General features: G+C 42.1%; 1 protein-coding gene and 1 pseudogene across 2 annotated transcripts in view; both read right to left on the minus strand.

Moving 5' to 3' along the window:
- ADAM12 (ADAM metallopeptidase domain 12) overlaps positions 1-25,441 on the minus strand; it is a 342,217-nt gene extending 316,776 nt beyond the window's left edge. The window contains exon 1 of the mRNA XM_053584218.1: positions 24,974-25,441. Coding sequence (XP_053440193.1) covers positions 24,974-25,061 — 88 coding nt within the window. The 5' untranslated portion in view covers positions 25,062-25,441. The remainder of the gene's footprint in view (positions 1-24,973) is intronic.
- Positions 6,691-8,447, minus strand: LOC128581417 (elongation factor 1-alpha 1-like; annotated as a pseudogene). Its single transcript, XR_008378831.1, has one exon. The product of XR_008378831.1 is annotated as an elongation factor 1-alpha 1-like (transcript).
- Positions 25,442-27,398: the final 1,957 nt, after the last annotated feature.

The raw sequence follows: 27,398 nt of genomic DNA on the forward strand, positions 1-27,398 counted from the left end.
GGCCAGGTTCAAACCCACCATCCTCGGTATATGGGGCCGGCGCCCTACCCAGTAAGCCACCCAAGGACGGTCTTTTCAATACATGGTGTTGGAAAAATTGGACATCTGTCTGCAGAAGAATGAAGTTGGACCATTATCTCACACCATATAAGAAATTAAACCAACTTGATTAAAGACTTAATAATAGACCTGAAAATATAAAATTTTCAGAACAAAACACAGGGGAAAATCTACATGACATTAGTCCAGGCAGTGAATTTATTTTTTTTATTATTAAATCATAGCTGTGTACATTAATGCGATCATGGGGCACCATACACTGGTTTTATAGACCGTTTGACACATTTTCATCGCACTGGTTAAGATAGCCTTCCTGGCATTTTCTTAGTTATTGTGCTAAGACATTTACATTCTACATTTACTAAGTTTCACATGTACCCTTGTAAGATGCACCGCAGGTGTAATCCCACCAATCACCCTCCCTCTGTCCACCTTCCTCCTCACTCCCCTCCTTCTCCCCCTTCTCTCCATTCTTAGGTTATAACTGGGTTATAGCTTTCATGTGAAAGCCATAAATTAGTTTCATAGTAGGGCTCAGTACATTGGATACTTTTTCTTCCATTCTTGAGATACTTTACTAAGAAGAATATGTTCCAGCTCCATCCATGTGACTTTTTAGATTTGTTCCAAAAGCGGAGGCAATAAAAGCAAGACAGACAAATGAAACCACATCAAACTAAAGAGCTTTTGCACAACAAAGAAAAAAATTAACAGAATGAAAAGATGACCTATGGCTTGGAAGGAAATATTTATAAGCCATATATCTAATGAAGAGTTAATATCCAAAATTTATAAGGAATTCAAATAATTCTTTAGAAAGAAAATAAATCACGATTAAAAAATGGGCAAGGAATCTGCATAGACATTTCTCTGAAGAAGAGATACAAATGGCCAATAGATATATGAAAAAATTCTCACCATCGCTCACCATCAGGGAAAGGTTAATGCAGACCACGATAAGCTCTCACCTCACACCTGTCAGAAGGGCCATTACCAAAGAAGTGGAAGACGGCAAGTGGGGGCGAAAATGTGGAGAAAAGGAAACACTCGTACACTGTAGGTAGGGATGTAAATCAGGACAGCCTTTATGATAAACAGTATGAAGTTTCCACAAAAAAAATAAAAAGAACTACCAGATGACACACCAATCCCACTTCTCGGTATTTACCCGAAAGGTCTGAAATCAGTAATAGATGTGCTCACTGCTCCTCACTGCAGCAATATTCACTACAGTCAAGTTATGGAATCAACAACCTGAGTGTCTACCAGATGAAGGGATAGGAAAATGTGGTGGCTATACACAAGGGAATACTACTCAGTCTAAGAAAAGAAATTCTGTCCTTTGCAACACGGATGGAATTGGAGAATATTATGCTGAGATAAGCCGGGCACAGAAAGACCGAGACTGCATTCTCACTTCTACGTAGAATCCACTCCTACAGAGCACAGAATGGTGCTTACCAGAAACGTCCACGGCATGGGGAGAACCGGGTGGAATTGTCAAAGCCTCAGACAGGAGGAATGGTTTTTATTTTTTAGCTCTATTGCACAACAACGTGAAAGTCGCCAATAGTAGCTTTGCTAAGAATAAATTTCAAATGTTCTCATCACAAAAAATGGTGAGGTGATGGATATGTTAATTAGCTGATTTCATAATTCTACATTGTATTCATAAATCATAATATCAGTTTGTACTCATAAATATATACAAGCATAATTTCTCAAATTATAATAAAAACTTTCAAGAGATGAGTATAATTATAGCTATAAAAATGAAATTATAATCAAGTACTACACATTCTTTATACTAATGATTCTGAAAACATGGGGACCATAAATGATATTCCAGGAAAGGAGAAGTTACCAAAATTGGCTCAATAAGAAAGAGCAAAACCCATGAGCATGTAAGAAGCTGAAAACTCTCTTAGAGATTTATGCCCATAAAGATGCTCAGCCCAGATAATTTTACGGGAGAGTTTTGAAAGTCCCCAAAGACAGACTATTCCCAGATAATTTTTACTGTCCCCCCAAAATCACAAAGACTTGAGGGCCATTCTGGCCATCAGCCATAATCCTAAAACTTCACTTTGCTTCCAACTGAGCCCCAAGGAGCCCCTTGCTTTGGGGCTGAGATGGACATGGATTTACAACTCCTCTCAAGAGGTGGACCCCATTTCCCCACCCTGTGGTTCCGAGTTTGGTTTTCTGACATGTCAGTGGGCTTGCATATCAGAATGTGTTTGTTCCCCAGGAGAACATGTGGGGCTGGCCTGCTGCAGGGACGGGAGACACGGAGTTTCCCAGTCACCCTGTCAATAAGCAGAGGGTTCAAATACCAGGCAGCACACCTAGCAGAGACCAGAAATGACTGAGTTTGTATAAATAGGGAACGACTATGTATTTGTAAGACCATGTCTCCTTCTTAAAATGGATGTGAAAAGTCTTAAGTAGAATACTAGGGAATTAAATTCAGTAGAATATTAGAAATGTGATACACCTCACACAGGTGAATAAACTTCCAAATGTAAGGATATTTTAATACTGGGAAATCCATCGATGAATATTTATATCAATAAGCCCATGATTAATTATATCAGTAGGTCGAAAGACTAAAAGAGACAGAAAAGAAAGCTATGGTACATCAGTATGTGTCTAAAAAGCAGTTAATAAAATTCAATATGTAATGTTTTATAAAAACTATTTCAAAACAAGAAATAAATTCCTACTTAAAATAATCACTTGCATCTTAAACCAACAGTCAACCCTATAATCAATGATGAACTATCAGGAGCCTTCACCTTAAAAACCAAACAAAAGACGGGTTTTTTTCTATTTGTATACATTTCTAAATCTGTTCTTTATATTTAAGACACTTCAATAAAGTAATAAAAAATAATTCAGAAGTAAATGTTAGAAAAGAATAATTATAAGTAATATGACTAGTTACATAGGCAACCCAAGAAAATCAACAGGACATCTCCTAAAATCAGCAAGATATTTTAATAAACAGACCGGCTTCAGAATATATATGTAAATAAATACAAGAAAACACCATTACAAAAATAAAAGTTGGATCCCATTTATAAGAAAACAAAAATAACTAAAAAAAAAATACCTAAAAAATATTTTGTAAGAAATGAATAGTAATGCTATTTATCCCAAATTATGGCTCACCAAAGGATAGTACTATAATACACAAACAGCTGTTAGCAAATCAATTAAGGGAAGCCCAAAATCCTCGGTAACAAAGTGATCAAAGGATATCAACTGACAATTCAAAAAAAGAAGAATCACAGGTTGTTGATAAACGGTAAGAGGACAAAATTCGACTGCATTAGGAAGCATCTGGAGAGAATTGCCTTCGCCCAACTCCTCCCCCTCCCTCTGCCTTGGCTTCCAGGTGCATGAACTTCGTTAGATTAAGACTCCTGCCCCCGGCTCCTCCAGGGACAAAACAGCCATGTACGGAAGAGTCCGGGAGGAGGAACTGGATTCTGGGGCTCATTTCCTCTGGGATCTCCTCATCTGCTTGCCTCCGTCTACTGCACATTCATTCTGGTTTATTCTTTGCCATAATCAGGACCCTATCAGGCAAGACTCAGTATCGTCAATATTGTCCAGCAGGACTGGTGACTCAAATTCGCAAGTGAAGCCGTAATAACTCACTCCAAGATCTAAAGCCAAATTCTACCATCATCTTCACAGTAATAACTGACAGGTGTGGTCACTAACATTCAGCCTCCTAAGGAAAGGAAGGTGTTATAGGCTCCTTAAACCCCAACGATAATTGGCAAAAAATAAAAAAAGCGATAAACATTTGACAGCAAGAATGCCACTAGCTGCAGATGAGGAGGCTTCAGAGAAACCGGCCAGAAAGAGCGAGCACAGCTCTGGAAGGCAGATGGCAAAGCACGCACTCCAGCAGGTGGTTCCTCCTCCCTGAACTCACCTGCGGCTCTAATGCAACCCTGCTCACACTTACGGTGATTTCTTTTAGATTATAAAGCTTATTTGGAAAATAATCAAGGTACAAAAAATTCTGAAAGAATATTATAAATGGCTTAGATCGATCGGATATTAGAATTAATCAAGTCGCAGTAATTAAACAGGCAGTAGAAGCACATGGACAGACAGATCAACAGAAGTGAAGGAAAATGAGCCAATTGATCCAAAGGTGTAGAAAAACTTGGTATAGGATCAAGGTAGTATTTCAAATAGACTGAACTAAAACAGCGGTCACAACTCAGTAGTCATGGACGTGGAGTCATAGTCTCTCTATAAAAATAAAGCTAGATGAATGAATAATTTAAATGTAAAAAAATTAATAAAACCATAAAACTATGCCTGAAGACACGGCGGCCACACGAACGTCATGCTGCCTTTTTGGATCTCACAGGAGGATGCACGTTCCTTTCAATAACCTTGTAAGTTAAAGATACATATTCTAATCCCTATGGCCGCCGCTAAAATATAATAAAACTAAGAACCACAACTAAACACGATAGAACACAGCTACTCAATCCAAAAGAAAACAGGAAAAGGAAAAAACAAAAACATAGCAGGTAAATATTTTTAAAAGAGTAAGAGAATGAGCTCTCAACCCACATGATTAATTAAATTAAATGTAATCAAATTAAATATTTCAATTAAAAGGTAACAACTCTCAAAATGGACTAAAACTGTCAGTATAGGCCGTTTCCAAGAAATGCACTTCAAGCATAAATACAGGCATATTGAAAGTAAAAAAAGAGAAAGAATAAACCAGATGCCTCATGCATACACATCTGAACACAAAACACGGGTGTCTGTCAAAAGTAGATTTCAAGATAAGAAATACTACCAGAGATAAAGAAGAAAATTTCATAATGATAAGCAGGTCAATTCAACAAGACGTGATAATCCCAGATGTGTATAGACCTAACAAGACTTTCAAAATTCATGAAGAAAATGGTAGAACTAAATGGATATATAAATTAATAACTACAGTTAAAGGTTTGCTGCATAGAAATGGTAAACAGTAAGATAGATAAGATTTGAGGGCAGCGCCTGTGGCACAGGAGTAGGGTGCCGGCCCCATATACCGGGGGTGGCAAGTTCAAGCCCAGCCCCGGCCAAAAACTGCAAAAAAAAAAAAAAAGATTTGAAAACACCACCATCGTTGGGTACCATTTCCGGAACACTACCCCACCTGGCAATTGCAGAAGGCACATTCCTTTCTACTATTCATGGAATATCCATCAATACCAACTATAAGGTAGAGGATAAAACAAGCTTGCAACAAATGCGACAACCAAAATCAGAAAGCATACACTCTCTGATCACAAGAACATGGAATCACAAATTTAAAATAAAAATTTAACTGAAAAAAATCTCAATAGTGTGAAAATTAAGAATTACACTTCCACATAAGCCATGGGTCAAAAAAATTAAAATATGTATTTTAATTTCTTTGTAAACTGATAAGGCATCCTAACGAAAATGTAAGGGAGTACTTTACAGAGATATTTATGTTTACAAATGGAAGAAAATAAGAAATTTGGGGGGTTAATAGTCTCAGGAAAAGAGGAAGACATTGACAAGGCAGAAGGGAAGCATTAATAATGAACAGAAATCAATGAAATAAGAATCAAAAGAGGAAATCCATGCAACCTAAGTCAATGAAATAAGAATCAAAAGAGGAAATCCATGCAACCTAAGTCAATGAAATAAGAATCAAAAGAGGAAATCCATGCAACCTAAGTCGGTTGTTTGCCAACAGTGATAAAGTTGTTCAATTCCTAGCAAGGGGAAAGAAAAAGCTGAAGGAAAAAAATTTATCACTGTTAAGAATTAAAGAGGAGGAACATCATGGCAGATAATATGGGCATTAAGTGGTAAGATGTATGAAAAATGTTATGGTGATAAATTTGATGGCAATAAACTCAGATAACGTGGATTTTTTTTTTCGAGCCTCCATGCCCGGATGGCTACCCTGAAGAGATGCCTATCCGACCTTTAAGACAGAAATAGCAGTCTTACAGTAACTGTTCCACAAAATAAACATGGAAAGAACCTTCCTAACTCTTTAGCATGATAGTGTGAGGCCAGTATAAAATCTGGACAAGAATATAAAGAAAAAAGTACCCAATGTACTCACCCTTATTATGAAACTAATGTAGGACCTTCACATGAAAGCTATAACCCAGTTACAACCTAAGAATAGGGAGAAGGGGGAAAGGGAGGGGAGTGGGGGGAGGTCGGTGGAGGGAGGGGGATTAATGGGATTACACCTGTGGTGCATCTTACAAGGGTATATGTGAATCCTAGTATACATGTGGAATGTAAAGGTCTTAGCAAAATAAGAAAATGCTATGAAAGCTATGTTAACTAGTGTGATGAAAATGTGTCAAACGATCTATGAACCAAGTGTATGGTGCCCCATGATCATATTAATGTACACAGCTATGATTTAATAAAAATTAAGAAAAAAAAAAATCTCTCAGACCAGTGTTTCTTATGAACATAGACAGAAAATCCTATTAGGGAATCCAACATAGATTTCTGGATATATGTACATAAACACACATGGTATGCATGCGGGCAGCTATGCATTGTGGAGGCATGAACGTCATGCTTGCAAGGACAGTCACCGATTCTTTTTTTTTTTTTTTTCTCATTAAACTTTGTTTTAATGGGTCTCAAAATTCTGTGACAGATTTTTGGTCATGTTGTTTCCATTAAAAAGTACTGATTTTAAAAACTAATAACTTAAAACTGCCACACAAAAAGAAACAAATGGTCCACAAAACATTTTCCTTTCCTTCTGAAGGTTTTACGATGCATTGTTATCATTAACCAGTCTTTTACCATTAAACTTAAATGGCCAATTGAAACAAACAGTTCTGAGACCGTTCTTCCACCACTGATTAAGACTGGGGGGCAGGTATTAGAGATAATATTCATTTAGCCTTCTGAGCTTTCTGGGCAGACTTGGTGACCTTGCCGGCTCCAGCAGCCTTCTTGTCCACTGCTTTGATGACACCAACAGCAACTGTCTGTCTCATGTCACGAACAGCAAAACGACCCGGAGGAGGATAATCTGAGAAGCTCTCAACACACATGGGTTTGCCAGGAACCATACTGACGATGGCGACGTCACCGGATTTCAGGAATTTAGGGTCATCTTCCAGCTTTTTACCAGAGCGATGGTCAATCTTTTCCTTCAGCTCAGCAAACTTGCAGGCAATGTGAGCTGTGTGACAATCCAGTACAGGAGCGTAGGCAGCACTAATTTGGCCTGGATGGTTCAGGATAATCACCTGAGCAGTGAAGCCAGCTGCTTCCATTGGTGGGTCATTTTTGCTATCACCAGCAACATTGCCATGACAAACATCTTTGACAGACACATTCTTGACGTTGAAGCCCACATTGTCTCCTGGAAGAGCTTCACTCAAAGCTTCATGGTGCATTTCAACAGACTTTACTTCAGTTGTAACATTAACTGGAGCAAAGGTGCCCACCATGTCGGGTTTGGGAACACCTGTCTCCACTCGGCCCACAGGGACAGTATCAATACCACCAATTTTGTAGACATCCTGCAGAGGCAGACGCAAGGGCTTGTCAGTTGGACGAGTTGGTGGCAGAATGCAATCCAGAGCTTCAAGCAGCGTGGTTCCACTGGCATTGCCATCCTTCGGGGTGACTTTCCATCCCTTGAACCAAGGCATGTTTGCACTTGGCTCCAACATGTTGTCACCATTCTAACCAGAAATTGGCACGAATGCTACTGTGTCACGGTTGTAACCAATTTTCTTAATGTAAGTGCTGACTTCTTTAACGATTTCCTCATATCTCTTCTGGCTGCAGGGCAGCTCAGTGGAATTCATCTTGTTAATGCCAACAATTAGTTGTTTCACACCTAGTGTGTAAGCCAGAAGGGCATGCTCACGGGTCTGTCCAGTCTTTGAGATACCAGCTTCAAATTCACCAACACCAGCAGCAACAATCAGGACAGCACAGTCAGCCTGAGATGAGCCTGTAATCATGATTTTGATAAAGTCTCTGTGTCCTGGGGCATCAATGATAGTAACATAGTATTTGCTGGTCTCAAATTTCCACAGGGAGATATCAATGGTGACACCACGCTCACGTTCAGCCTTCAGTTTATCCAAGACCCATGCGTATTTGAAGGAGCCCTTTCCCATCTCAGCAGCCTCTTTCTCGAATTTTTCAATGGTTCTCTTGTCAATGCCACCACATTTATAGATCAGATGGCCAGTAGTGGTGGACTTGCCCGAATCTACGTGTCCAATGACAACGATGTTGATATGAGTCTTTTCCTTCCCCATTTTGGATCGTATGGGCAGTTTTCACAACACCTGTGTTCTGGCGGCAAACCCGTTGCGAAAAAGCCAGTCACCGATTCTTAACACATCAAAGGGAAACGCTGAGAGCAAGACCGTCTCCTGCAGGCCTAGAGATCCCTTGTAACTTGGAGGCAAGCCCCCAAGTAACTCAGTGTTCCGGAATGAGATAAGATCGGTCACTGGATAGTAAGCAGGTGTTAAACCTTAAACATTTTATGGCACTTCCTTGTGGGAGTTGTGGATAAAGAGCACGTAATTTCCTTTTTTGTGGTCCTTAAGCACGTAGCCCCTGTGTGTCATTACTTAAGCACTCTTCCTATCTGTCGTGTTTTCCCTCAATAAATAGCAACTGTAAAAGTTGTTCAAGGCTCTCCTGCACCTCTGGTGAGCCTCACTTTTTGCAAGCTTGTACTTTCAATCCGCGTCCTGTTTACTTCATGCCATTCCAACAATACATTCTGTGTGTGTGTGTGTGTAATAAACCAGATAAACAGGAAATGAATGGGCTAATTTTTAGTCCACATTCCTAGGACTGTAACTAGTGAGGCCACCCAGTTGTTATTTATACTAAAACCCTCCAGAAACACGAATTTCATGATTCCCTCAATAACCTACTTCACAGTTTCATGATCCCAGCATAGTTTTTACGCTATTTCTACAAAGGATGGTGGGAAACCACCAAGACAAATATGAATTATAAAAATAAATAGGGTACAACTTTAAGAATGTGCCTTTTAAATTACTGTGACTTTATCAACAATAATGTTTCATGTTAAGTTTTCAAACTTTTATATATAAAAATGTTTTTCCCAAAACCACTGAAATCAAACATGGATGTCAATAAAAGGATAATAAGAAGGTCAATGTAAGGAAGAGCGATAAAGTAAAATTTGTGATTTGCAAATTAGCCTGACGTAAGATATTTTGTTTTCAGGCTTGGTTTTTTTGTTTTTTTTTTTTTTTCTTTTATAGTTGCTGAAGTTGAGCTCTGTTTCAGAAAGAATCATTTTATCCTCCTACTGAATTTTGACTCATTTAGGTCAAAATCACTTCAAAAGTTTAAAGTGGGAAAGGAGGAATAAAAAAGGAAAAATAGTAAATATAAAGTTAAGCTTACCATCACTAGGTCACCAAATGTGGCTACAGAAAACCCATACAAGTACACGGAGTTATTCCTGTTCATCCTTCTGTCTGTATACGTCTTGGGAAGATCAAAGGAAAGGCTAAAATGAGCAGAGACCTCTTTCGAGTTTCATTAAATGATCACATCACATTTTCTACCCAATCTAACAATTCAAAATAGTATCCTAGTACAGTCTTTTTTAAAAAGATTTTCCAAATGTATAATTCATTTACATGAAAGGTTGTACAAAGACAAAAACTTTTAAGAGTAGAGCTTTAGTGACTCTCATTTGCTGAAAGGAAACAGCAGCACATGAAGTGGGACCATACACTCCTGTGCCAACAAGGACTGACCAGCCACGATGCTCTAGGCACAGGCGACTCAACAGGGAAGAAGATGGATCTAGTCTCTGTCACCCTGGAACTTAAATTCAGGTGCACACAAGGTGAAATGTGCAAAGATAGAGAAACAATCCTTTGAGAGCACTTGGCAGGGACTTCTCCTTGCTGTGGGTGGGTGGGAAGGGCCAGTGGACCACTCTGGGAAGAAGTGAAGTGTAAGCCAAGCAGGGGTTGGGCTAGTTCTCTGCATCAGAATGGGGAAAGAAGGTCAGCCTCGGACAACAGAGACACTCAAGTCATTAAAAAAAAAAAGAAGAAGTAGAAGAAGAAAGATGGAGACCAGCTAAGGCAGCCGTCCTCAACCTGTGGGTCGTGACCCCTTTGTAATAATAAAAATACATGCTGCATATCAGATATTTAAATTACAATTCCTAACAGTAGCAAAATTACGGTTAGGAAGTAGCAACGAAAATAATTTTGTGTTTGGGGGTCACCACAACATGAGGAACTATATTAAAGGGTTGTGGCATTAGGAAGAAATCAGGAACCACTGAACTAAGATAAGCAACTAAAACGCAGAAACAGAACCACCTTAACCAAAAGGGTGCTGCTGCCCATTCTGATACCTACGCGTAGTGAGCAGACACCTCTGAAAACAGCAGCTTCCAGCTGTCAAAGTCATAGCCGCCATCAGCAACACTCATTATCTAATTAACTCCTCGCAGTAGACAGACCATTCCCAAGGACCTCTGCTTCCTGGTGTTTACTCCCTGTGTAACCCTCTCAAGGTCAGGATCAGGGTTAAGAGTGGACTGTCTCTTGGGTTGCTCCCTCATCTTGGTATTTGTGAATTGAGCTGCAGTAAACATTCTAGTACAAATGTACTTGTGGTAAAATGATTTTTCTTTCTTCCGGGTAGATGGCCTAGCAATGGGATTATGGGATCAAATGTGCACAACGTAAGGGCATACAGCACACCCCCTGGGTGAAGGGCTCAACTACAACTTGAACTTTATTTTAGAGATGAAAACAATGTAACCTAAACATCTGTACCCTCCTATTAATCTGAAATAAAATAAAAGAGTGGATTGTCTTAGTGACTTGCTTCCAACCAAGAGAATATGGGCATCGCTTCCATGATTAGATTACAGTGTGAGAATTTTGTCTTGCTTGGAGACTCTAAGTTCTTCTCAGCTTGCCTGTCTTGGTAAAGCAAGCTTCTATAGTGGAGAGAACATTTGTTAAGAAAATGAGAGGGGGCTCTGGCTGACAGCCAGCTAGGAACCGAGACCTTCAGTTTGACAGCTCAAGAGACTGGGACCCAGCCCCAGCCGAATTGCAACAACAAAAAAAATAGCCGGGCGTTGTGGCGGGTGCCTGTAGTCCCAGCTGCTCGGGAAGCGGAGGCAGGAGAATCACGGAAGCCAAGAGCTGGAGGTTGCCGTGAGTCCTGGGACATCATGGCACTCTACCAAGGGCAGTAAAGTGAGACTCTGTCTCTACACAAAAAGAGAGAGAGTGGATTCTGCCATGGTTATGTCAACTCAAAAGCAGGTCCTTCCCAGGTGGACCTTCAGGTGAGACCCGGTCCTGGCTGACAACTTTGTCACAGCCTATAAGAGCAGCTCAGAGGACCCAGGGAAGTCCTGATCCCCAGAAGCTGTGAGGTCAGAAGCGGGCATTGTTATAAGCCATTGAGTTGCGGTAATTTGTTATATGAAGAGTTGAAGTCCTAGGCCCTGAAAATAGGCCCCCAGTCCTCTGTCAGCCCTTGTAGATCAGGCCCACAGGACAAGTTCCTGGGATCCCCATAGCAAAAGATTCAAGTATCATTCATACCCCATGGTCTTCCTGGAAAGATGAGCTGTTCTCAAAACCCAATGTCACAGGATCAATGCAAGTTGAGGGCATTCTGAAGGGGTTAGAGTCTAGAAGGGCACCTCATGGTTGCTCCCAGGGTAGCCCAGGGTTTAGCACATGGGCTGTGAGGTCAACTGCTAGTCAGTCCTGGCTCAGTTCCCTACAAGGTGCAGGGGCTAAGGCAAATTGCAAGTTTTCTATGCCTTACTTTCTTCACCTGTAAAAAGGAAACAATTATCCAGTTAATCCATGTAAAGGGCTTACTTAGCCCAGGGCCTGCTGAAAGTTAAGTTGGGGCCATTACTATTGCTATTAGCAGGGTAGGTCCCATTTCTATTATATTCTCTATTTGTGTATAATCCCAGCTGCCACCTGCTAGCCGATGACCTTATACAGAATTACACTTTATAGTAATGACTCTCCCGCTTGGAAAAAGGAGTGATCACAGTGCCTGCCTCCTGGTGGGGTGGGAAGAATGGGCTGAAAATGTATGGAAAGTTCCTGGACTAGACACATGAGCCACAAAGCCAAAACTTCTTTGTGGACGTCCTTAATCCTACCCTACAAAGGAAGGTCAATTACCACTGAGAAACATGACTGTCCCTAAGGTCTGCAGATAAAGCCATCACCAGGATCCCTCGAGCATTGCCTGACAAGGTGCTAAGACTGAGTGGACATTTCACAAAATTGATTTGTTTTCATTGCAACTCAGAAGAAATGGTAGCTGGAACTCACAATTCAAGAAAGACTTAGGAGGTAAACTGTCTTAGCAGTGGAGGGAAAAATCTTCCCATTTACTCATGTAAGTTGGGAAAGTAACACCACTATTTGGTCTAATTTTAGTATGTTCCAAATTTGTATTGTTCAGAAGCACAGGAAGCTGAGTGTCTAAGAGGCCGCACTGTCGGAATCACACACTCTGTGAGCTGCACCGAGGTCAAGACCTTACAGAGATGCTTCATCCACAAATGAAAGGTATTTCTTTCTATAGCAAATCTTATGAGGACTGCCCAGCACCCTTCCACTCCTACTCTGAGTCCGCCTCCCAAGCCTTTTTCTCAGAAGCCCATGGAAACCAGGACTGGAAAAATCCATGCCCCTGGCTGGGGTCTCCGCTGCCCTTCATTCTCTCCAGCCCTTACGTCCAGCCCTCAGTATGGAAAGGGGGCAACTGATCACCATTTTGTTTGCCATAAGCACACAATATTTGAAAAGGATGACATCATAAGAATAATTTTAAATAGTCCTGATGGACAAAGAGATTTATAGTGGGAGAGAAAGGAACAGAAACCATCCTGCTCTCCAAACCTATGCCACCCACTTGGCTGAATTGTGGGATTAACTTAAGACACCCACCTACCAAGAACAGGAGGGGATGGTGGCTCATGGATGCTGAGAACTTGTGCCTTCCAAGGCATGAGGGTCAACTTCAGTCACTGAGCAAACAATGGCACCAGGTGTCACCCTTTAAGATCCAAAGAGAAGACCTTAGTGACAATGCCCTTTCCCAACATTTCCCTTACTGAGCCCTCACCATGGCCAGGGAGGTAGGCTGTACCCTTATTCTTCATTGACAAAGAAACTGGGTTATGATTTAATGAGTTCTGCAAGGTCATACAGCTATAAAGAGGCCAAGCCAGGACTCAGAGCCACTTCTCACTCCAAGTCCAGAATTCTGGCCCTGATCCAAGCCACCTGCCAATTTTATAACTACAGGGTGAGAACATGGCTCTCTTGACCTACTAAATCCGCATGGCTGTAACATCCTGGGAGGTAAGTTAAAGAAGTCTCATCATCAATGTCCATAAGAGAAACAGATGCTTCTTAGAGATATTTTATGCTTGAAAACAGTTGTCCTGATTTAGCTTTTACAAACTATATCCTATCCAGTCCCTTCTGCCTCCCCTTTTTGGAATCAGTTCTTTACTAAGCTTCTATAACCAATGGCTTTAGCCTTCAGCCATGCTGAGAAAGAAAGGATGAAAAACACTTCAAGGTGGGCAGTGATAAGAAACAGAGAAAAGAGACTAAAATATATGAGAGAACACAGAGAGGAAGCTTCAAAAGGACTGTCTACTGCAGCTGAGTAAATCATGCTCCAAGGAACAGACTTTCCCTACTAGGAAACTGGAAGTAAAACTTCACCAATTGAGTCGACTAAACCCAGCACATCCAAACTTCAGCGATACGTCAGGCAACTAGATGTCAGTGGGGAAATCACTCTGTGCAGAATCAACATTCATTCCAAAGGTTACAAAGATATGCAAACAAGTGTCTTCAGCAGCGGCTTCCTCCATTGTACAATGCTCGCTCTATATTAGAATTATAAAGTGTGGAACAGATTCTGAATGCACTCCTGGAAGGCTCGCATGAATGGAATTCTGTTGACACCTCCGCTGGCAGAGGAGCAGCTTCTGGGAGTGTGTCCTGGCACTGCTTCCCAGCTGCTCTCATCTGCCTCAGCCAGAGGGAGACGGGAACAGCTGAGGGCTTCACCCCCAAAGCTCAGCTTGGCCCCATCATTAGCACATCTCACCCCTGCAGCTGCCAAGGCAAAGACTAACATGCCAGCAGGAAAGCAGCTGACTGGCTTTTCCGACTGAGTGTTTGGAGTGTTGGCGGCTGAGACTGAGGCTGCCAGGTGGGTTTGGCTCATTTTCTGCACGTCTTTAGGACCCACTCGCTCCATATGCCACGAGGCAAGAGAGCCGGCGTCGGAGGTTCTCACCTCTGTATCACCAGTTCCTGGCACAAATCTAGGATGAAAACAGGCAGCAAACAAATGTGTTGACTAAAAGACCCAAAGAGTCAGTAACGGGGACTTTGACTTCTGAAAATGCAATGGACCAAATGGAGGCAGACAGAAGCCTTCCTACCACAACACAAAACACCAAGCAAGAGGTGGTAGAATGCCCACAGAAAGAAAGCAAAGGAAATCACCAGGGAATTACAGGAACCCCCAGCCAAAACCCTGGAATACTGCAGGAGCCTTGGAAACCCAGGTGGCACAGCAGACACAGGCCTCCACCCAGCACATGCAGGTGTGGCAGCAGGAGGTGTGATCTTGCACACACAGCTGGAGACCTACAGCTGAGCCCTTGCCAAGTCATCCAGGTGAGAAAAACTTCACCAAATGCACCGGGGAAACTTCAAAGTGATGTGTCTGCTCAGAGATCTGGTGAGGGTTTAGAAGTCTCCCAAGAGAATCGAAACTTCCAGCCTCTTCCCCACAGGTGTGAAGATCAAAATTGCAATAACCCATGTGGTGTAAAATTCCCACAAAGAGACATTTACACAAAAACTGGGTTTAGACAAGTGAAATCCCTGTGGCAGCTGTCCTAAGTGAACAAACTCTGTTCCACGGGAGCGTTCATGGTCCAGGGTGCCTACCAGAGGCAAGAAAAAGTCTGAAAAGAGTTCATAATTTAAAATTGCAAGGCATTGGAAGAGACAGTCCAGGTTAATACGAATCGGTACCTAAGAACTTGAGATAGAATAATCTGAAATGGATAATGATCTATACATTCAAAACTATTAAAGACACAGAATACAAAGCAATCATAATAAAAGATCATGAAACACATTTCTAACAAGCTCTAACAAGTTTGAGAAAGAGCAAAACAAAGCTTACATATGAAAAATAAAGACATCAGAAAAGGTAAAGTCAGTCCATGGACAGTTTAAACAGCAACTTAGACACAGCTCAAGAGAGAATTGAAGAAGTGGAATTGAGACTAGGAGACGTCATCCAGAGTACACAGCAAAGAGTGATAAAAAGACAAACATAAGCTAAAAATGGGATGACTGAATGATACATCCAATACATATAATAAAAGTTCCAAAGGAGATAAAGGAGGAAAAAGGGTGAGGCAGAGGTGGAAGGGATAATGGTTAAAACCTTTCATGATTGACTGGATTCAAGAAGTACAGCAAGCAAGGTCAGATATACATACGCAAAAATAAATCCATATAAAAAACACATGGTAATAAAAATAATAGGAACACACACACACACACACACACACGAAAACGGTAACAAAGAACTGCCTTAAAAGGCAGGTTTAGTGCAAAGGAACAATCATTAAACTAAAGACTTCTTAACAGTAACAGGGGAGTTAACGTGATGCCCGCTAAAGAAAAATAACTCCCAACCTAGAATTCTACACGTAGCTAAACTAACATTCACAAGAAAGATAAAATAAACATTTTCCAGGCAAAAAAGTACAGAGATCTTTCTACTCAAAGACCTTTAATGGAAGACTACCCTCCTGAGAAGCAAGCTGAGTCCAGACATGGGGGCAGTCTGTAAGAAGCTGTGATGCAAAAAGGATCCCAACTCCTGGAGTAAATCAAAACCAGCCTGGACGGCAGACACAGAACAGAGCCTACTACTGCCTGCCACATTTTTGGGATGAGATATGTGTTTCAAAATGGTAGGACTGAAATACTAGATGACGACAATAACCAAGAGTCAGAAGAATGACGACAGGCACGCTGAGCCCGTAGGATTGTTTCGGAGGATACCTGAGTTACTGACTCCTTCTAGATTCTGCTACTAAAGTACAAAGGTTAAAAATGTACCAGTACTGGGCTCGGCGCCCATAGCACAGTAATTATGGTGCCAGCCACATCCACTGAAGTTGGCGGGTTTGAATCCAGCCCAGGCCTGCCAGACAACAATGATAATGTTTGTTAAAAAAAAAAAAAAAAAAGAAGGAAAGAAAAGAAAAAAGAGAGAAAAAAAAAGCATCAATACTAACATGTGCCCTAAAATTGTGGAAACAGAATGCATAACCTCTAAATTAAACAGAACTGAGAAGAAACAGGTGTGAATAAATCTTTCAGCAGTATAACACAATAAAGTAAAAAAGAATGAACAATATCTAAAAATAGCAAAAGCTATTTATTTCACAACCAGCTTGGCAACATTTTAAAAGACTGAAAATAGCAAGTATTGACAGACATGTTTGTAACCAGAACTCTCCAACAAGTAAGCATGCAAATTAGCACAACCGACTCGGAAAGCAATTTAACAAAATATGTGAAATTAGAAAATTGGTGTACTCTACAACTCAGAAATTCTGTAACAGATCCCTAGAGCTCACAACAAGGAGACAGAAATACGGATCCTGGCACCATCACAATATCAGAAAGTTGGCAGAAAGAGGTATTTATCCACAGAGGAGTGTACGATTGGGGATTTAATCATTCAATTAAAAGGGATGAACAAACACATATTGACATAAGTCTTAAAAATAGATACTTTTTTTTTTAAAAAAGCAAGTTGCAGAAGGTTGTCATACCCAATAGGGTACCATTTACTAATATTTAAATACAAAGGCAATATCAGATGTTGATTATGGATATGTGCCTACATAAGCCCAGTGACTTCAGAGTAATCTCCAGACAAAGAAGAGGGAGAACTAGATGGGGAGGGAGAGGAGCAATGGCTACGGATATGTCCAGCGTTTTACATCTTCCAATTGTACAAGTTCTGAAATGTATATAGTAAAATTTGGTTGGTAAGAATAAAACTGTCACTTATTCAGTATTATCTTTTCAACTTTAAAATTTTCATATTTTAGAAAAGAATAAATGAGGGGGCCCAAATTCTCTTTCCACTCCTCTTTTTCACGATCCTATTTCAAATTACACTGGAATTGGCTTAAAAAAATGATTTTAGTTTAAAATTTTACTTAGTATGCCTCATTTCAGGAATGTGCCTTTCCATTACCCAGAAAGCAGCTGCACTCTAAGATAGAACACAAATTCCAACTCCTAATGCAGCTCCCACCTAAATATCCAGGATTAAAACTAAAATGAAACAGCAAAACAGGTTCTCCGATCACACTCAGCTTAGAGTGAACACAGATCTCATAAGAAATGCTGAAATTCTACCCTTGCTTTAATTACAAACATAGCAAAACACAAAACACGGGAATTTTTTTGTCAAATTACAAGCCAGTGCTAGGGAAAGGTGTGTCACGGTACATAAATATTTCTAAGAATGAGTCCTCTGACCTGACTGGGGAGACCAAAGCTTCCAGGAACAGGTGAACAGACAGAAGGGCCAGAATTATCCAATGAAGCTGTCCAATTTTTTAAATAGTTGCCATGAATCTGAGCTCTTAATGTAGCCTCAGGATGAAATGAAAGCTTCAAGGATAAAAAAATATCAATGTGATGCTGAATTATTCAGCTTCTCCACTCTGTCTATCAATTGGTGGCAAGTTATACTGAGTATTCAATAAAGCACAGGAAATAGGTTGAAAAATGAGCTGGAGAAAGGATGAAGGCTGAGACGGCAGCCTGTGCAGAGCCACAACATCCGCGCACACATTTCAATCTGCAGAGTTTATTTGACCTGCATTACCATTCTCTTTAAAACCAACCTAAATTATAATCTCATCGCTATAGACATTACAATTATGCCAAAGACAGAGTACATCAATTACAAAGTGTTTATCACAGCTCGGTTAAGACCTAGTCTCCATCATGATACAGCCTAGCAGGGGTGTCCAACCATTTGGCTTCTCTGGGCCACACATTAAATACACAAACACTAACGAAAGCTCATGAGCAAAACGTAATAAAAAGTTCCTGCATAATTTTCATGATATCCACCACCACAGATAAACAAAACGTCCTCACAAAATCTGCACGTGGCCACGAGCTGGACACTCCTGGCAGAGGTTGCTTTCCTCTGCCATGTGGCAAATGCCACATGAAGCCGCAGTTTCCTCTTCTGCCAGACAGTAGCAAGATCGTCTCACCCGGACTGTGAGGCAGGGCAAGGAACAGTGAGGGCACAGACCTTAGCACAACTCCTGGCACCAAAGCACTCAATAAACGCCATTTTCAGTGACTCTGCGCTGGCATGAAAATTTTAGGTTTAATAAAATACTAACCAAACATACATGTAAAAAAACAGCTACTGAAAATGCACAAACACTACCTTTGAAAACATTCTGTCTAGATCAGATCAGCCTCGCCCCTCAATCTCACTGACCTGAAAATTGAAGAACGCGTATAGACTCCAGAGCTTTTTAATACAGCGTCCCATGGGCAAGCAGCCATGGGCTATGATGGAGAGCCGTGTGGGACGGGTTTCTCACACCTGTCTTACAAATCCTGAATACTGCAAGAACAGTTTAGCTTAACAAGGCCTTTGAAACACACTCTAGTAAAAAAAAAAAAAAAAAATTTTGCAACTGTAATGAGTTCATTACAGCATCATCTACACCAGGAAGAAATATAGTTAGCTTCTTCAAAGGATGTAGCTGCATTCTTTTTTTTTTTTTTTACTTTTTATTTTTTTAGTTTCCACAGCTGCAACATTTATCTAATTAGGTGTATGTTGACTAAGTTTTCATGGATTTTGAAAAAAAAAGTTTTGAAACATTGAAAAAGGAGTTTAATTTTTGTTTTCACAAAGAAGAATTAGAAAGGCTAAATGATAAGAAAGAGAGAGAGAACATGTGTGAATGTTAAGTTTGGTTATAAGCTGGGGCTGACTTGTACATGTGCATGGCAGAGTCACAGGTGTTCCTCAGTACTCCCTCCTGAAATAAAGGAATAATAATAACAATAAAAAACAAAAGATTGGAGAGAAGATAACAGGTAAGAGAAAGTAGCAAAACTTTGGAGGATGGACAAGTTATCTATTTAACTAGGGAAAAGAGAGCTGTGACCCATGAGCTGGAGAAGAGAGAAGCCTTCAGAAGGTGAGCTAGATAAGCAGAATGCTGGAAAAATTTGGGAATAGAGTCACTGGGTCCCTTTCAAGGCCAATACAGAAAGACCATGCAGGAAGTTAGATCCCCCTGCAAAGCCAGCAGAGGTAGGTGACTGCCCCTCTCACTGACAACACAGGAGATGTATTTGCTGAACACACTGAAATATAGAAGTTTGGGATTCCCAGGTATAAGGAGGGAGGGTCAGCAAAGCAACAAATTGAAAACAAAAGGATTAAAAAAAAAAAAAAGCATACTTAATGGCAAGACAGCCTCTTTAACCCAGTTATCCTGCTTAGCTCACAAGCTGTACAGTCAGACTTAAATTGCATTAGTAGGAAACTGAAGGATTCTTCCTTGGGAAAACTGACCAGTGTAAGAAAAAAGAATCAGTAATATATAGAGGTCTCCCAATAAAAGGAAATCCCACTATTTAGTAAATCCATTTGTGGAAGGATACAGGACTTTCAATCAGCTCTTCAATGTTATTAAATATCAGAGAAAAATTGGGCATTTCAGAAAAACAGATATTACAAATATCTGTTCAGCAAATACATCTCCTGTGTTGTCAGTGAGAGGGGCAGTCACCTACCTCTGCTGGCTTTGCAGATATAAACAAATGAGGAAGAAAAGAGAATCTCAGAACAAGGAGAATGAAATGAACAAAGAATGTTTAACAAGTACTGATTAGTTCAGAGTTAAGAGCAATCTTATATTCATCACAGAAAAGAATAGGGCATTATAGTAATAAAGAACATTCATAGACTAAGAAACACCTCTTAGGAATTAAATATATAATCAGAGAAATAAAAAATGTAAATAGAAAGATCAGAAAATGAAATTAAACAACCTTTCCAGAAAGTAGAACAAAAATGCAAAGACATAAAAATGTAGATGAGAAAATTAAAGGGTATTTTCAAGATGTTGGGACAGCCAGCTGATAGCAGTTTCAGAAAAAGCATGGCAAAAACAGTAAGAAATAATTAAAGAAATAATACAAGAAAGTATACTAGAACTTTACAATATAAATTTTCAAATTGAAAGAGCCCCCCTGAGTTCCTAACACTGATAAGAACTTCACTAAAATATATCACCATGAAATATAAAAATACTAGTGAGAAAAAAAGAATAGCTTCCAAAAAGAAAAAAAAAATACGTTCAGAGAATTGACAATAAAGATGCTATCAACTTCTCAAGCAGTAATGGCCCTAGACAATGAGCACATATCTTATAAAACACTGAGAAAATATGACTTCCACCTTGGAATTTTATACCTAAACCAACTAGGAAATGAGAGTGGAATTTATGTGTTTGTGTATGTGTGTGTGTGTATGCACGCATATACACACATACTTTTCCTTTTCGTATGGAAGGTGTGGCAAACATACATTTCGGCCTTCTTTTTTATTCACAGAACTGTTTTATTCGAAGCACCAGTGTGTTTAATAAGATAGTACTTTTCTATCACTCCATGTACTTAGCAGTGGCCCTGCATCACAGTCTGGCCAAGGAGAACTAAGAGAAAATTTGTCACAAAGGTTCACAGAAATATTTTCCTGATGAAAATAGACTTGCAGGCTCTGCCTTTCGCCTTTTCTGCTCTATTACTGCCTGGAATGCAGAGACAAGGCCAAGAAGTACAGCAGCCATCATGAGACCATGAGGCAGTAAGAAGGAAGGCAGAAGTCAACATCCAAGCACAACATATCCAAATAAAGCATTTGGCTCCCTGGTTGTTATCACTAACCAGTCACATCTGCTACTACACTGATTACTTTACAATTGTCATTAAACAAACAAAAACTTGAAACCCCACCTTCTAAAATTTGCTATAGTCAAGTTTTCTATTCTTTGTAGCTGAATGCATCCCTCACACAGTCACAACTATCAAAAAATTTTATTCCCCAAACAACCTTTCTCAAGAAGTTGCTGGAAGATGTGCGCCATAAAAATACGGAATGAAAAAGTAAGTTATGGTGCCAACATTGGAAAATGTGAGAGCAATTTCCAGTATCTTGGTAATAAAGGTAATCCTGAGACAACAGCTGAACTGTATGCCTAAAAAGGAACCAGTTCATACTGGGACAGGAGGAGAAAGGGCTCCAGAAAAAATGATATCAAGAAAAAATTATGGATTTTTTATAGATTATAGATTAGAGATAATTATAGATTACAATTATAGATTACCTGCTGGTTAGTTTACAATGTGTTTGATCATATTGGAAGTTTAATAATTCTCCCAGAAAGTCTGGGGGTAATGGAAAAGTTGTGCAAATGACAAGAAAAATGCATTCCCCATTCTCATTCTTAATACAGAACGTTTCACCTCTGGTCACCAAAATGTGTGGAGATTTTTCCCCACCAACAGCCAATTCTTCAGTGGACATTGACTGGGTGCTTTACAATTTAATTTGATTCTCAGATTGTCTTCCTGGAGATAGCATCAGATCCCACAGGTTAGGCCTCAGTATCACGAGACTATGCCCTATTTCAAGTGTCAATTACAAGTAGTAAGTTGTCACCTATATTACTGACCAACTGCCTATTGGCTCATTAAAGAAAGGATAAAATAAAACAGAGATGAACAGCAGATGGAAGAGATACATAAGGCAAAAAACATGGGGAAAAGTGCAGAGATTCTGTGCCTTCTCCAGACACACCACCCTCAGGGTACCTCTGTGTTCAGCAATCTGAACACTCTCCAAACCCTTCCCTTGTGGAGTATCATGGAGGCCTTATTACATAGGCACAATTGATTGCACACACTTTACCATCTGATAATCACCTCAACCTAAGTCTATCCCCTCAATGCAGGGGGGAGGGTGGGGCTGCACGTCCCTATTCTAATCATCCTTTTGTCTGCCTGGTGACCTGCCCTAATCCTGAAGCTGTCTAAGGGCCACCAGTCATCTCATTAGCATATAAAAGACACTTCTTAACACTCCAGAAATTCCAAGGGCTTTAGGATTTGTATACCAAGAACCAGGGCCAGAGATCGAATATATTTCTTATTATATCACAGGCTGGTACACAGGAAAAAGAAAACAGGAAGGGAGGGAAAGAAAGGCAAGTATTAACTTTAGGAAAAACAAAAAGTTGCAAGAGGGATAAAATGGAATCATAAAACACTGCACAGCAGAACTATGAAAAATATTTGCAAAGTCTTTATTGTACAAATATTGAATGTTTTGAAGAAACCCTCCTACCACCCCATTGGGAAGTTGAAAAGAGGAGATAGTGTAGGTGGAGTAAAGTAACCAAGGGAGAAACTGATAAGAGATGCAGAGAGGAAAACAGGAATTGGGTTGTCTAAAGGTTTGCATTTCCTTTCCTTAGGGCAATAGAAAACCACTAGAGAATTTTAAACAAGAAACTTGCATGATTATACTTATGACTGAAAATGACTTAGGCTGTAGTGCTGAGTAGAAGACACCAGCCAGCACCAGTTGGGAGGTTACCATAGGAGAGAGAGGAGGCCTCCCCTCCTTTTAAGTGGTCTAAATTCGGAAAAAATTACACTTCCACATAGGGAAATAAGAGACATTGGAATATGTTTGAGGGTGGTGACTTATGAAGTGAAAGAAGAGACTCGGGATGACTTTCTATGTGTATCCTACGCATCTGGAGAAGGCACAGGACGTTACTACTGAGTTGGGGAAGACTGAAGGGTGATTTGCAAGTAAAGGGCTTGGAATCCAGGCTTCTATTTGGTACCCGTTAGGGTGGAGTTTCCCTGGAAGGTACCAAGTAGGCAATTGTGCCAGGGCTGGGCCTAACAGACAAGACTGGAGACAAACCCTAAATATGCTTGGTCCTCAGCAAGAATTCCTCCTTTCTCTTGCCAGCACAAAGAAGTGGTTCATCTTAGGTTTAGATTTTTAAATAACCTCAACCGTACAAACTGGGGCACTGATTAAGACCTGATATGGAAAATTCAAAGGTAAAAACAGCAGTGAATCTTGGAATATCACAATATGCAGTGCATTCAAAGTGTTTAGCCCAAACTGGTTCTCTACCTTGGGTCATATCTATCCTAAAGAAAAACTCTCCATAAAAGTTGTAGTCATAAAATTATAAAAGCCACCCCATGGAATAGTTTCCCATTATTAGCCTGATTTAGTAAACATTTTCTTCTAAAACTTATTTAGTTCATGCTCAGTAGACTTCTGTTTATACACAGAGAATGTGCCAAGTTAAAGACCACCTCAGGTACACATGGAGACTCAGTTTCTTAAAGGTTCTCCCTCAATAAATATTCAAAAGGGCCAATTTGTATAATATAAAAGTCTTTAAATAACTTTTGAATATTACTATTTTCACCTACAGGTCAGAGTTTCTGAAGTAGGCAATGTTCTCACTTGGTATTATCATTGCTTCTGCCTTATTTTGTGCAATCCTCTTGTTTAATCATTGATTTCCAAATTGGTCTTCGTTGTTGTGTAGATTTCAACAAGTACTGGATTTTAGCCACATTACAGTAGACGCGGTGGAGGTGGAGGTTAGCAGTGGCGATTGCAAATTAAGACGTACTATAAAGTGGTAACGGTTAGTGATTGAGGCCAGTTGTTGAAAAATAAATGCCTGTTATACAGAATCCTGGACATTAAGAGCCTGGGGCTAAGGCAAGTCATTCACTGGTGGACCGACAGCGCCCCTAGCGGTAGAAAGGAGGCGGCGGCCGCGGAGGCGACCAGGGGAAGCGCCTGAATTTTTAAAAAGGCACCTGCTGGGTGAGTCCCCGTTATGCAAGCAGGATCCACAGGTGCCCAGTTTTAAAGGGGATCCAACTCGGGAAAATCCAAGTCTGTAAAACAGCTATGATATCTGCACTTTAGCTTAACTCCTAAAAAGTTCTCGCTTTACACGAGGTTGATGTAAGCGATTATTTATGGGCGAGAAACTGAGTGGCGAGAGACGGAAGAATTCTGCTAAATTTTGGCCGCCACCGACAACTAGGGAGTAATCTGGAAAAAAGTGGGGGAGGAGAAAACCTAAAGAAGTAGGTAAGACAGTCAATTTTTAAAATATGGAGACGGCTGTGGAGCGCGGAAGGCTCACCTTCAGAGGAAGGGGCTGGCTCACCTGCCTGGCTGTTGCGCGACCCCCAAGGGGATGGGGAGAAAGGGGGGGGGACGGAAATGAAACTTCGTGAAGGAGTTTCGGGGGTGAGGAGATTCACTATGGGACAGGGCCAGTAAGATGACCCGACGCACATCATCCTGAGCGACACGTGTAACTGTCAGTCTATGGAGACATCCGGGCAAATGTCACCCAAGGGGGTGAGGACGCCGAGCTGTGCCATCCAAGCCCAGTCGGGCACCGGCCACCGCGGAGCCAGAGGCCAAGTCCCGCCTCCTCGCCCTCGGGAACCGGTGCCCGGGCGGGGGTCTGTGTCGCGCGCTGGGAGCCGCGAACGTGCCCAGGTGCGCCGCCTCTCGGGCGGGCGGCCCCGGCGCAGCGCGAGGTGGCCCCGGGGAGGCGGGCAGCGGCCGCCCGGGCTCGGCGACTTACCTCGGGCCGCGCGGGGCGCAAGCAGAGCCCCGGCCAGGGCGAGCAGGAGGGCGCGGGCGGGGGGCGCGGGCGGCGGGCGCGCGGCCATCGTCGCCGGCCTTCAGTGCAGCAGCAGCTCTCGGGGCCCGGCGGCGAGCGCTGCACCATCCCACGCGGGCGCCGAGCGGGGCCCGGGCGGCGCGACAGGAGGGATTTCCTGCTGCAGCGAGTCAGCTCCGACCCCCTCGGCAGCGGCAGCGCCCGCGCCGCGGAGGAGCCGGGCTAGCCTTTCATTTTTTAAAAAAGTTTTCCCCCCGCGTGTGTGCGTGTGTGTGTGCGCGCGCTGCGCTGGCACGACCCAGCCTTGACCGTTGCAGTAAATGAGCAAACTGTCCGAGTTGGCCCGGAGGCGAGGAAGATCGTTAGCAAAAGAGGGCAGGCCTGGGAGACCGACCCACGGCCAACAGTCACCGTTCTCATTACTTCGGAACAAATCGTCTCTCCCTCGCCCCCGCCCTTCGGCGGCGTCCCGCGGGTCCTAGAGACCGCTCGGGCCCCCCGCCAGGGTCCCGCCCAGAGCCGCAGCTCGCCCACCCCCGGGGACGGCTCGGGCCGGGCGCCTCCCCGGCCGCGCGCAACGGCGGCATAGACGTGGCTCGGTGGCGGCGCGGGCGCCGGGAGCGCACACGTCCCCGCCCCGAGATGATGTGGCCGCCGGGCCCGGGGCTCCCGGCTGCCAAGAGCACGCGCAGCGGCACGGTCCAGCTTTCCAGTCTGGAGCTGGAAACGATGACCGGGCTGCTCTCGCTCCGCGGCCCGCCGGGAGCCCTTGGAGCGCGGGCGGCAGGTCTGAAAGGAGGCCCCGAGCGCCCGAATGGGCGTCTAGTGCCTGAGAAAGAAGCGTGGCCTCGTGGCACCAGGCCTCCCGGGGCGTCACGCTTTGCACTTACAGAACTAGATTTTACATCGGTTGCCTGGCTTGTTTCAATGTGACTTGAACCCAGAAATGGGTGCACAGTGAGGTTGCCCAAACTTTCTAGACCACAAGAAGCGTCTGGGTCAACTTTTTGAAAATAAAGAATGCTGGGCGCCCTCCTGCGCTTTCCGAACCCTGAGGCCGAGGGACAGGGCAGCACTGGGTGTTTGGGGAAACGCCAACGGAAGGAGCGCAGTAAGGGGGCCACAGAGACGGAAGTGACCGTGGCTGGACGTATGGAGACCTATGGGGCTGCCATGATTCCCAACCTTATTAGAATAGTAAGGGTTAAAGAGGGTGCCACTCTCACTAAGACCAATTAATTCTGGCGCTCCCAAAATGGGCGGAGCCTGGAATGTTTTCAAAGCTGCAGGTGATTCTTCTGCTCTGCTGGGGCCTAGACCCCCTCCTGGTCCTGGGAGACCCCTGTCTAAGAGGCCGGCTAGCGTTTGAGGGAACTCTCTTCCTTACCGTTTCTTCCTATTGCAGAGTAGCTTTTCTGAAGAGCTTCCTCCACCCCCAGGTTTTTGCAAACCTTCTAAGGAGGTGCAGGACTTTAAAACAGAAAAACTTCGTGGTTAGAGGCAGGGGCTCACCTGCCCCCTTCTCAATCTCCACACTCAACCTGGAAACCAGGCCTGGTTCAAGCCCTATTTAAATACAGGCCTGCTCCTCACCAGTGGAATGTCCTTCTTTTGTTTATTCATTCAGTTAATCAAAATTAGCACCACTATGCGAGAAACATGGGAAAGCAATGAAAAGTGCCTCTTGCCTTCAAAGACTTTTTAGTCTAGTAGGGGAAAATGGATTAATCACTATTATTGGACAGAGCTGAGTACGTAAGCTATTTGATGATGATAATATCGTTCACTGCATTGTTATCCCGGCCTTCCTATAATCTGAGTATTATGCTAAAATGCTTTACCTGCATTATTTCCTTTTAAAATCCTGAATATAGAGATGAGGAAACTGCAGCACATTGAGGTTAACTAGCTCACCTATACATCTACTAACCACCACCACCACGCAGGGAGGAAGTAAGTCACAGCCCAACCTCAGTTCTGTTTGCAGATACAGCCTGTATCCCTAACCCTGAGTTCCAAGCTTCATTCTTAGCATCTGTTAAGTAAAAGTAAAATACAAACCACCTGGTTGTGAGCATTAAATGAATTAATACAAGCCTCCCAACCCATCTGATCCCTCAGATGTTTAAGAATTCAAAACCCCTGGCATTTGCACTGAAGACTTTGATTAGGAAGGCCTGGGAAGGACAGTTTTAGCAAGTACTTAGGTGATTCTGATAGTTGTGGCCCATAGAAGTTCAGAAACAGTGAGCAGGAGAATTACAAATTGTTTTCTTTGAGCTCATCAGGCCAGATTTGCACAGCTGTTGGCCTCTTGAGTCATGCTGACTGGTTAAATGGTTTATTTGTAATGGACCTAATATGTGCTGAGCTCAGGCCTTCTCTT

This window comes from Nycticebus coucang, chromosome 3 (assembly GCF_027406575.1).
Source record: "Nycticebus coucang isolate mNycCou1 chromosome 3, mNycCou1.pri, whole genome shotgun sequence".
Taxonomy (NCBI): domain Eukaryota; kingdom Metazoa; phylum Chordata; class Mammalia; order Primates; family Lorisidae; genus Nycticebus; species Nycticebus coucang.